Below are 11965 nucleotides of genomic sequence, written 5' to 3'. Positions count from 1 at the left end.
GATACATATTAAAAAAATAAACAGTCAACAAGACTTGCATATGTCACTTATATAATTTGATAGCATATTTTTTTACATTTTTATATCCTTTTATTTTTGATATAAATATATTTTATAAATGAGTTTTTGTTACAAGAAGTTCGGCAGTGGGGATGAAAGTTGGGGTCATGTGAGCGACATCAACCGTTTACTGGAGAGGACTAGTTACGATGTACTATTTATTCTATCTTTAACTTCTATTTAGAATTCTAAACTAACTGTTTTAAATCGATAAAGAGTGGAGAACTAAGTAATCTGTAAGTGGGATCCTTCCTTTGTTGGTTGGTTGGTTCTTTGGATGAACAGAATGAACCCAAGAATCTCGACGAGTGTTCCTAGATGACTGACTGTCACTTTTAGTATAAAATAATTATTTTTGATAATGGTATATCAATCGAGTAAATATGTTTAAAAATGTTGATATGAATTATTTTAGTAAAATTTATTTATCTTTTTCCTTTCAGTGTTTAATTTCACAGAATAAGGCACGATTTCTTGGCTGAAATTTCTAATGATATATGATTTTGTTTAATTTTAATTTATTTCGCTAACGTAACATATTATGTACATTCTTATTTCTTACATTTACTTAACTGTAGAGTAAATATCCTAGATTCTATAAAAATTTTAACTCTTGGAAAGCGTTCAAGATTGTTGGATAAATATGCTTATTTAAAAATTTTATACTTTTTTAACACCAGTATTTTTTTTATTTCAGAAGATAAATAACCTAATAATAATAATTAATTCATTAATAATTTCTAAATCTTTCTAGAGTGAATTCGATGAGGGCCCAAACAGGTAGGTATTTAAATCATACATAAATACGTTTTCTTTTTATATTTAGTCGGAGGTTTATTTTCCTGTTTATTGACAGCCTGCCGTATTTCAAAGCGTGTCTGTTCGCTGCCATACTGGAGGATACCTTGACACAACTGAAAATACTAGGTAATTTTTAAGTTAATTATCTAACGTCGGTAAGAAGTTTATTGCTAATTATAAATTGTAGGTGAGCCGTTTTATTTATGACTTCATAATCTCTTCGTTGGCAATGCCTTTATTCTATGAAAAATAAATCGAATTAAGAGAAAAAAACTCTATAATTGAGATTGCAAACGCGACAGATTGTGCCGCAGTGCCTCCAAAATTTGGCGGAAAATGGGGAAGTGTATTAATGGGAATGGAGTATCTTAAGATTAGGTTCCTCCAGGGTAGGCAAAGGGGACCTCTATTTGCCTTCTATGTGGTGCAACATGCAGGATACAGACCAAACCTAAAAAAATGGGAACCCATTGCATTTACAATTACACTTCATTTGGGCCATGATGGCATTAATAATTAATTATTAAGAAAGTAAGTAGTCCACAGACGGAAAAAAGGAATCTGTGTAACTAACACGACAGCTGATTGCACATACATACCTTGTTTACATTCCTTGGAAATATTAATCTATCACGGTAATCAATTAGCTCTGCTATAAATCACATATTAATCGCTGCATACTGTTATTTATTAAAGAAAATTAGTTAAAACGACAAGAAACAACTTTAAATAATTAAATTATGGCGATATCAATATTTGTCATATATATTGTTTTTCTTTTACTTAAGTTATTGCCGAACGCTACGTATCTACTTATTTTCCATCCCATATTTTACATTCCACCTCCACTTCCCTCCGTCTGGCGTGTTGGGTGGCGGTCCCCAACGCCGCATTCGTCGCCACTTGACACCAGCTCTGACGTAATGCTGCGCGTCGCCTTGGGGGGACATCCTATCAGTATGCTCTCTCGAGGTGCACGTGGCGAATGGAACTTTCCAGCCCTCATAAAAGCTGGCAGGGTCGCTGCGGGCAAGCTTTTTATCGCGGACCCCCCTTTTTTATTTACTAAAATACATTTGCAAGTTCAATTTCAGTCGAATGTAATCCGGAATTGAGCAAATGCAGAGCGATGTCAGACATGACATCATTGCTCGCAAACAAGTATGGAGTTGAAGAAGAAGCTGAGAAAGACGAGCTGGAGGGTATAGATCCTAAAAATTTGGACTGCATGGAATATTCACTTCGAAAAATGCAGCGGGACAGGTAAAAACATTACCCATAGGTTTTATTAATTTTTTTGAGGAACCCTTATAAGATCAATTTATTTCTTCTAATCTTCTAATTCAACACAATTAAAAGATACAATCGTTTATGCATGGTTTTTGCTGTATTTTGTATGAAATTGGCCGCGCAATCAAAACCTTTTCTATTGTAGGAATTTGGTGCGGCAAGCGTTAAACGAAACGTATTCAAATCTTTCAATGGGCCGAAAATTCGAACCTTTGACTCAACTTGTCGATGATATCGAGAGTAAATACAAGCGCCTAAACGATCTCAGGGAAGAAGAATCTAAATATAAAATGTAAGATCATTATGATGTTTACAAAATAGGTAATATTTTTTTACCAATTATATATTTTGTTCATTTATATACTTCTAAATAACTACTTATCTGTCTGTAAATCTGATCCGCTTGAGTTTTGTTTTTTATCATTTTTGTGCCAGTGCGTTCCTATTAAGACACTTCGGTTCCCCAATTTCCGCCAAATTCTGGAGGCATTGCGTGTTGCTTGGCGGAAAACATTAAATATTTTATTTTCTCAAGTGGAAATCGAAGCCACGCTTGTACCCTTGCACCACGACTGGCCTCTTGAATCTGTATTTATTTAAAATAAAATATCTTTATTTATACAATTTAAAATGTACGATCCGCTCAGATCCAGCCGTGAAGCGTACCGCCATCTTCGCCAACATCGAAGTCATATTAAAACCGTCACCTACGACACTACTGCTGAAATTGAACGTCTAAAGTCATATCTCGAAGTGAGTAATTTGCAATATTAGGTATATGGGCAACGTCAAAAGTAACAAAAATGATTTTGCTACCAGAATATTTGGCATTTTTTACGATGTTATTCTTTTTGGTTAACATTCTTTTAGCTTCACAGCAGCAGGTTAGGCAGAGAGAACCTGGGAACCCATTGTTAAGATGCTCCGTCCCTTTTAAAACAATTCCGTTTCCCACTTATCCGCAGAACTTTGGAGGCATTAGGGGTAGACTGAGGTGGCATTCGCCATCGACTTAATTGCTCGAACTATCCGGTTAAATAAGAATTAAATCTTATATCCTTAATGTTTCTATTTTAAGGACGCCGAGCTGATTTGCGAGAGTCGAAGCCGCTACGTCGGCAACTGGCAGCGGTCTCGTGCAGAACAACAGTTGCAATTCATATCCAATAAAGAGACGACACCCATTGAAAATATTGAACATTTCAAAATTAAATTCGACCAAGAACAACGTGTTCACACTGAAATTGAAATTTTGATTAACATTAAGATTAATGTTAGTGATTTAATTAAACTACTAGTAAGGTAATCTGTAATTAATATTTTAATTAATTCGCTCTGGTGTAGAGGTAAAGCGCGGCGTTGAGTTCTGCGACTCAACAAGCAATACTAGGTACTAGAATTCGGCGGGAAGTGGGTAGCAGAGTGTCTTAACACTAGGCTCCCTCTGCCTACCCTTCTACATACGAGACACAGCGTCAATCTGAAGAAAAAATTATAGCGAACACGAAAATTGTTTGAGTATTATTTTTTATACATTAACTTTTAATAATAGGAAACTCTTGAAGAAATACAAGAATGGATGAAAAAATATGATACAGATATGGAGGGTCTGGATTTGAAGATACAACTCAAGAAGAGTGAGTATCATGACATGTATGACAAACGCGTGGAATTGGAAGAAACCGTAAGACTTTTGTTCGAACTTTATTTACTTATTTATGCTTTCAGGATATGTGATATGTGCGGGCACAAAGCATAGTAGGCAGAGGGTACCTGGAAAACTAGTGTTAAGACACTCTGCTGTCATTAACACTTCCGTTTCCTTCTTTCAGCCGGATTCTGGAGGCAGAAGCGTGGCGTTAAGGCCCTTTTGATTTGGACACCAGAAGTGAGAATTTCCTCGATTGGGAATAGAACCCGATGACACGTTTCCAGCATTTGCATCACGACTGGCCTCGACGTAGCCACATAATTTAATTTAATTTAAAATATTTTTAGTAAACTCCACTAATATTATTATAATTTCTCAGATTAAGAAGCATGCAGATTTGATAGTGAATTGGAAAACATTTAAAGAAAAGCGGGAAGCAATGCGACTTTATAGAGTAAAAATGAATAACGCAGCCATAATTGTCCAAGCTTGGTGGCGTGGTCTACTCGTGAGGAGGCAACTAGGACCCTATAAAGTGGGTAAAAAGAAGGGGAAAAAGCGCTAGAGAGAAGAAAATGAAATAGACTTTTACAATTTTTGACAAATTTTATTTTTTGTAATAAATTTTAAAAATATATAAAATTTAATTTTTTTTTTATTTGTTTGTTGTACAGTAATCTATAGGTGCTATAATAAAACGGTAAAAAAATATGTCTGTACATTAAATGTATATAATTATTTGCGAAAAAACGAAGAATATAGATTTTTTGAATTAATTGTCTGTCTGTTTGTACATATGTATTCTCTTAATTTTTTGTCGGGTACTTGTTCAACTAAAAAAACCGTCATTCAAATCGATCCAGTGTTTAGTGCAGAATTGAAGAAGCGCGTGTGGGTGAAAGAATTCAAGTGTATTTGATTTTGAAGACTTCATGTATCTAGTAGAACCGTAGTGATGCAGCTAAACTATAAGAAATAAGCTATAAGCTAAACTATAAGAAATAAGCAATAATAAGGTCTAAGACCCGTATTTATAAACAGCTCTCCACTCGGAGATCTATTTTGAGATGCCGTTTTCTTTCATAAATTGAATAAAAAATAAATTTTAAATTTGAACCTACACCTATAATATTTGTGCACCAGAAAACAACACAGAGATAACATTCTAAAAATGTAAAATAATTCTTTGAATTGAAAAATGTGTCAGAAAATTTCGTACTGGCAGTATTGGAGTAAAAATAATATGTTAGTGACAAGTACATATAAATCAATCATTGCCTACATATAATATGTCACGCGTGGACGCTGTTGAGGAGGTAAAGTTTTCTGGAAATATATTTGTTTTATTTTTTTATACAATATAACACATTAAACCTAAACCTAAAATATACTAGGATCCCCCACATCGTGTGCATGGCGGGTGGAGCTGAGCGAAGCTATGTTGCGCAAAATTTTACGAAATTTTGCCAAATTTTCTGTTTAGTCCGCAAGCGCTGGGTTAGGCTAGTCAATTCAATCGGAGCTGGTGAATTTCAAAACGTTCCACAGCTTAACTCTATGGGACACATTTTGACCATTTACTAAAAAACTACAATTACAATTATCACCAAATTACTTCGCTGGGATCAGCGTCTCGTCCACAACGTTGCTGCAAAATCTCCAAACTGTAGGTTTAACGGTCTAGGAGGAGTAGCATTACAACGAAACACACTTGACCAATAAAAAATTAGATAGATTCTCATGATATTATATAATAACATCTACCGTTACATACTGTATCGATTACTAGAAACAGTTTAATAAAATAGTGAAAACTTGCATGGAGTCTGAGCTAACGGTAGTAGTTTGAAACGTCGACATAAATAAATTCCCTCTAAAATGACATTTTGTCCTCTCAATATTAATAATTGTAGAACTAGTGATGTACGAATTATTTGTCGATTACTTAATATAATTTTAGAATTCATTTAAATTTACTCCTCAGCAAGTCTCTTGTGAAAATGAATATGAAGATGCACAAGATATATGGTATATTATTTTAATTATTCTAATTGTTTTAATTTATGATTAATTATTAATCATGACCATTTTTTAGTTTACCGTTTTTGCAATCTTCATTATTTGCTACTATTTTGGAAGATACTATAATTGAAATGCGGATACTGGGTAAATTATAAATTTAAACGTATATCTTATTAAATTATGAATTTCACATCATAGTCTTTTCTATTTGATTTCAATTCTATTTTAGTTGAATGTAATAACGAAATGCGTATCACTAAGATTATGTCAGATATGGCTTTACTTTTATCCCTGAAGTATAGTATCGCCCAGCCTAGTGTAAAAGATGAATTGGACGATATAGACCCCCACAAACTGGGTTGCAATGAATACAAACTAAACAAACTTGATAAAGATAGGTCAAATTTATATTCATTAATAAACAATTTTGAACATGTTTCATTATGGATATTTTTAAATTTATTTTTACTTCTAATACTTTTTCAGGATATTAGTTCTTTCAACGTTTGTATCTGCCTATAAAGATATGATTAAATATCGTAAATACAGACAATTACAGGCGACTGTAGATAATTTTGTCAACATCAATAGGTATAAAATTGAAATTTTTGAAGAAGAAGCAAAAAATAGAACGTAAGAGAAGAAAATATATCAAAGTACATTATTATTACAAGTTATATAAACTAACATAACATTTTAATATAAATTTTTAACTATAAATTAATATATCGCCATTACTCTCTACTCCTAAATTTTTATTATTGTTAATGAAAGTGCGTTTAATATTTTGAATATTTAAGCATATTATTACCTGCATTACCTGCAAATTTTTTACACTTATAGCGTACGCCGAGAACTTAACAAGCAACTAAGACAGCAACGTAATCATGTTAAGTCAGTGATTTATGATACTGATGCTACAATAGAAGAACTCCGAAGCAAAGCAGAAGTTTGTATAAACAAGCTAAAGCATATCTACATAAAAACGTACAAAACATTATGAAATTTATTCTCTGATTTAAGGATGCTACGTTGAACGCAGAAATCCGTAGTCGCTACGTTGGCCAATGGCAAATATCTCGTTCTGAACAACTTTATCAAACTATACTAGATAAAGAATCTATCCCGTCCGGTATTATCGAATACTTTAAACAAAGGGCCGATAGTGAACAAAGAGTACATTCGGAGATAGAAGTCTTAATAAATATTGCTATCAATGTTTAGTACTTTATTTTCCGCATTTCATTTTTATAATGAATTTATGTAATGCAATTCAATTATTATTTTTTTTTCAATTTTATTATTGCATTGACAGGAAACTCTAGACAAAGTAGATAAATGGATGACTAAATATGATAAAGATATGGAAGGTATTGATTTAAAAATACAAATAAAAAAGAATGAATATCAAAATACTCTTGATAAAAGAATTGGTTTAGAAAATACGGTAAGATAATATGTTATACGTAGATTAAATCGTTATAGATTAATAAACTAATAATTATTTTGCCGTTTTCAGAAAGAAAATCACGATAGATTAATAAAAGAGTGGATACAATTCAAAGAAGAACGTGAAAAGTTACGCCAATATAAAGAAAAAATGACGAAATCTGCTGTAGTAGTCCAAGCATGGTGGCGTGGAATATTAGTACGACGTCAATTAGGTCCTTATAAAGTAGCAAAAAAGAAGCCTGCTAAGAAAAAATAGTAAAAGTGCGTTTAATCTTATGTTGAATAAAATAAATTATTCTCTTCAGTCAGAATTTTAATTATACTTAAGATACATATTTTAACTTTAATAATACAACTTATTAATTTTGTTAATAGTTTTTCTACTAATATCTCAGGAAAAAATTGCATCAGTACAAAAATATATAACTATAATATATAAATAATACAATTTTAAATCATCTTCGAAAAGAGTACTAGTGTGCATCAAATCAACGTCATCAAAGTCAAAAATATTGGGTTTTTTGTTTACACATTTTAATAGACAAAAGTGGGAGGTGTTCATTTTAAAATCAACCTCTAAAATCCTCCAATGAAGAAATTTTTACATACAATATAATGGACAGACAGATCTCTTTACCTCTATCTATTTATTTATTATTTGTTACATATTTTTTGCTGTTGCTAATTTATGTTACTGTGATTATTTACTTGTATGTTTCTAAGTTCAATTTTAAAGTATCAATACAGTTGTGTCAATCTAATAGTAAAATAAAAGGAAACCAAAAATTAACCAACATTAACGTAAAGGCACAACACTATGCGTCTAAACGAAACGTCAGTTAACTCTAAGCTGTCACGTGACCTTCCTAACCAATCGCAGTGCCTCTTGAAATACACAAAACCGATTTGGTGATAAAACTGTAAATTAAACTCAGATTATTTTATAAAATATTATACTAATAAAAATAAAGAGAGCAAAATTATTAAATATAGATTTAAATACAACAGCGTGAGTGAGTTCGGTAGTGATTTACAAAAAAACGGTACTTTAGTTTTGCGGCGTTTGCCGATGTCCGATACGCTTCACTCGCGAGTAGTAAGCTATGCCATGCCATGTCAATTCGTTTATGGTATGCGGTTCTGCATAATTTGAGTGTGTAAAGTCGTTGTTTAATTGTGAACTCTAATAAATATAGGTGTTGTGAGAGTTTTAGTGACGGAAATTATTCAGAGAGAGGAGACAATGAAGACTAAAAGTGATAAAAATAAGAACGGCGATAGTGATCCTGAGGTAAGTTTTGTAATTTGCCATATTATCTTACTAACTTCTTATAATAGTAGTAGCTTAAGATTTTTTATGTTAGGTAAACTTTTCTGAAATGAAATTAGTTCTTATAATATTGTGTTACTTATTAAGTAAGATTTAATTTTTCACTTGATATTAGATATTGTTTTGACAGTTGGCCTACAATATATTTTTTCGATTTATCGAGGTCGTTATACGATAAAATAATGATAATCCATTTATTTTATATATTATGTTGACAAATCATATGATTTGGCAAACTTTCGTTTATCCACATAAATATTATTGCCACAATTAGTACTTTTTAATATGTGCCTACCATTATAAACAATGTTTATCTTAAATTACAATATAATGTGGAACAGTTTGTGACATGTGTTTTAAGATTAAATTATTAAAAAGATTTGTAACCTTCTTGGTATTCACCTAAAGAAAACCTGCTATAAAGAGTGGGGATGTATATTGTTACATCACAATGTTGATAAGCAAAAACATTTTTAATGATAATAAGACCCCTATAGTGAATACAAAAAGTAATTTTATTTATTACTTATCATTGTAATGCTAAGATTAAATGTAAATATAAAGCTGAAAACAGTTTCTCAAGCAAAGATGAAGATGAGAGCTTGTCTTATATAAAACATGTAATTTAAACACTAAAACTATTACATTGTATTTGTAATATTCTCTAGGACCACAGTAACTAAAATATAAATACAACACATAATATATGTATATTTGGTAAAATTTATTTTTTAACCTTTTGTACAAAATTGCATATATTGAATTACATTTTCCTATGCCGGTCTTGTAAAATGTTGTTTGTAGTCATTACCAAATGTTATATTTCTTGAAAAATAATAAACAATTATTATTTTACTGAATTCGAGGTTAATATTGTTTTTATTGCAGTAACCCAATTAACTGGGCTAGTTATTGTTGATTTTGAATAATTAAATAGCATAATCAAATAAGTGAAAAAAAAGAATTTGGTTTATTACAAATTTATGTAGAAGAGAAAAAACACCATAGTATTAATGGTTTCACCACACAGATGCCCAACATGTTGCAAGGAGGAGCTTGGAGCAGTGCCTTGGACTTGCAACCCAATAGTAGGCTTAAAGAGTCCCTTTTTCAAATACATACTAATGTTGATATCAAGACTAGCTTGGTACTCTTGTATGATTTCCAAGCTCCTCTTGATATTTCAAATTTTAAAATGATAAGTGACTCCACAATCTTGCATATTGCAGTGCAAAAGGAATCTTTTGTTTGGCACACACTCCACGCCTCAAATCTTTCACACATGTACTTCTGGTAAGAGGATAGAGGATATAAAAATAATTCAGTCCCCTGAATGAAATTTGAACTGAAAGCAACTCAATCAACTCTCACTGTCAAGTCCACCACACAGCGCTAATACGGCCTCAACTTTTCATATGATCTTACTAATGCCGTCTCAGAAATTATTTCTACAAAATAATTTATGTAATAAATAATTTATTTAAAATTATTTATGATTCGTCTAGACAGGCCGAGAACATGCTACAGAAACCTAAATCTATTTATTTATGTTCATGTTTATCTATTGTTACAAGATTTTTTATAACGCATCACACTGTGTGTATCCCGTACACGGCAGGGTAGGGAGAATGAACCTAGTGACTCAAGACACTGTTATCCCGGAGACATTGCCTATTGAGTGGCAGAACTGAACCCTGAAATTTGCCTCAAGACCATGAGGGAAAAAAAAAGAAATATGAATCATTTCTTTTCCTCAAGTGGCAATGAAACCAACAATTTTTCATGTTTACACTTACATTTTGCATCCTTGTGCTATGGCTGACCTCAAATTCTATAAGTTTACCTATTTATGTCATCTACTATAATATTGTATATATTAAGTGCCCTTAGTTGTCCAGATAATTGTGTCTCCACTGTTTTACATTTATTAATCATAATTTGAATTTTCTATTTTATACAAAAGTATAAATTTATTAAATATGATTATTAACAAAGTCTCACTCCAAGTTTAAATAATGCCAGCAGCATCTGATCATCAGATCTGACTGACAATTTTTAATTTTTATTAATAAGTGAATATCAATATAATATTATTCTTATTTTAATCAAAAAATATTTTTAAAAAATGCATTAAAAGCAATGTGAATACCTTAAAAAAATTGTAAATTGTACTGTGGTTTAGACATATCATATTTACAAGGTAATTTATCAATGCACTACTAGATAGAGGGATACTCATATTATCATTTTCATAATATTTTCATTTAAAAAATTGCACTAGGAATGTTACATTACATTAAATTGCTTTTATTAATTTCTTCACCAATATCTATCTATTAACGTAAGAAAATTGAATAACATTTGTTTCACCTATTTTTAGCTGTATAATAAACTTGAAAAATTGCACAGACCTAATGAAAAGAAATATTTTATTTAATCGTGTTTCTTTCAGTTTATTTTCTAAATTAATGTACTATTTGTAATAGTATTTGTTATTGCAATTATTATTATTTAAAGTACAAATTGTAATATAAAGATTTTTCTCATTTTTTATCAAATCAGAAATTCAGCATTAAATTAAATGTGTTACCTGAGTTATTGAAGAATTTTTTTATATAATAAACCTTATGTCTCGGAAATAGAGTTGGGCATTAATGCTAATGTCAATATTGTAATTAAGCTTACGATTGCGAGTGCCGCACTAGCATCTAATTGAACAAATTACATCAAGCCATTACATCTCCTTTCCAAAAAACAATAAAGTCTAATTTGGCGTGATGCAATTTGATGTGTTGTTATAAATGTTGTTATTTGTATGGATTTGGCACCGCTCTCTATTCCGATACACACAGTTTGTATACGCGCGCTACGAACACCGGGCGGTGTTTGAACTGTGTTACGTAGTTTTTTTTTTTTTTTTTCAAGTTTATACGCAATTTCCGTTCGAAACCCGGTTTTTTTTTTTTAGTTTTGACAGGTGATTTCACCTTTTGTGTAATGTTCGCGAAGGTTTTTGTTTGTTTGTTTTTTTTTTGTAATTTTTGGCAAACGTCTGGAATTTGTTTTTTTTTAAATGTGGTAAACAGAAAATTATAAATAACTCTTTGGAAATCTTGGCCCAACCCTTTGAAACAAGGTCATGTTCTCAATAGGTACCTAAAGTTAAAAAAATAAACATTGTTTTTGTTTTCTATAAGGAAATAGGTAATTAAGTAAAAGATTGTTTACTTATTTTTTTGCGAAAGCCCATGTTTGATGTTTTGTGCGATAAATGCGTCGCAAATATTTTAACGTTGATAGAACTAAGTTTTTGTTATCAAGGCTTTATTTATTGAACAAATAAACTGAATTTCTTTTCT

At 31.2% G+C, this 11965-nt stretch overlaps 3 protein-coding genes across 3 annotated transcripts in view; all 3 read left to right on the top strand.

The window, feature by feature from the left end:
- Positions 1 to 1800: 1800 nt before the first annotated feature.
- On the top strand, positions 1801 to 4382 carry LOC146536660 (dynein regulatory complex protein 9-like). Its single transcript, XM_085189422.1, has 6 exons — positions 1801 to 2124; positions 2297 to 2443; positions 2799 to 2904; positions 3230 to 3424; positions 3704 to 3835; positions 4182 to 4382. The coding sequence occupies exons 1-6, from the start codon at positions 1991 to 1993 to the stop codon at positions 4365 to 4367; spliced, it is 900 nt and encodes a 299-aa protein (XP_085045548.1). The 5' UTR covers positions 1801 to 1990; the 3' UTR covers positions 4368 to 4382.
- A 1688-nt stretch (positions 4383 to 6070) lies between these two features.
- LOC146536659 (dynein regulatory complex protein 9-like) lies at positions 6071 to 7559 on the top strand. The gene is made up of 6 exons (XM_085189370.1): positions 6071 to 6222; positions 6311 to 6457; positions 6668 to 6773; positions 6848 to 7042; positions 7140 to 7271; positions 7344 to 7559. Exons 1-6 carry the CDS (start codon positions 6071 to 6073, stop codon positions 7530 to 7532), a joined length of 921 nt encoding a protein of 306 aa, XP_085045496.1. The 3' UTR covers positions 7533 to 7559.
- Positions 7560 to 8140: 581 nt separating this feature from the next.
- Positions 8141 to 11965, top strand: part of LOC146536658 (serine/threonine-protein phosphatase 2A 56 kDa regulatory subunit gamma isoform-like) — a 35086-nt gene continuing 31261 nt past the window's right edge. Inside the window, exon 1 of the mRNA XM_085189179.1 lies at positions 8141 to 8567. Within this exon, the coding sequence (XP_085045305.1) occupies positions 8520 to 8567 (48 nt within the window). The 5' untranslated portion in view covers positions 8141 to 8519. The remainder of the gene's footprint in view (positions 8568 to 11965) is intronic.

The sequence above is a fragment of the Heliconius melpomene genome, chromosome 8, assembly GCF_056956725.1.
Source record: "Heliconius melpomene rosina isolate 202511_hmr_F chromosome 8, ASM5695672v1, whole genome shotgun sequence".
NCBI lineage: Eukaryota > Metazoa > Arthropoda > Insecta > Lepidoptera > Nymphalidae > Heliconius > Heliconius melpomene.
The sequence above is the reverse complement of the archived record's forward strand: the minus strand, read 5'-3'. Positions and strand labels throughout refer to the sequence as shown.

Bases quoted from the DNA above. Each gene is read 5' to 3' on its own strand.
- LOC146536660 (XM_085189422.1), top strand. From the start codon at position 1,991: ATGTCAGACATGACATCATTGCTCGCAAACAAGTATGGAGTTGAAGAA. The intron at 2,125-2,296 runs GTAAAAACATTA...TTTCTATTGTAG, and splicing joins CGAAAAATGCAGCGGGACAG to GAATTTGGTGCGGCAAGCGT. The intron at 2,905-3,229 runs GTGAGTAATTTG...TTCTATTTTAAG, and splicing joins GTCTAAAGTCATATCTCGAA to GACGCCGAGCTGATTTGCGA.
- LOC146536659 (XM_085189370.1), top strand. From the start codon at position 6,071: ATGCGTATCACTAAGATTATGTCAGATATGGCTTTACTTTTATCCCTG. The intron at 6,223-6,310 runs GTCAAATTTATA...ATACTTTTTCAG, and splicing joins AACAAACTTGATAAAGATAG to GATATTAGTTCTTTCAACGT. The intron at 7,272-7,343 runs GTAAGATAATAT...TGCCGTTTTCAG, and splicing joins GAATTGGTTTAGAAAATACG to AAAGAAAATCACGATAGATT.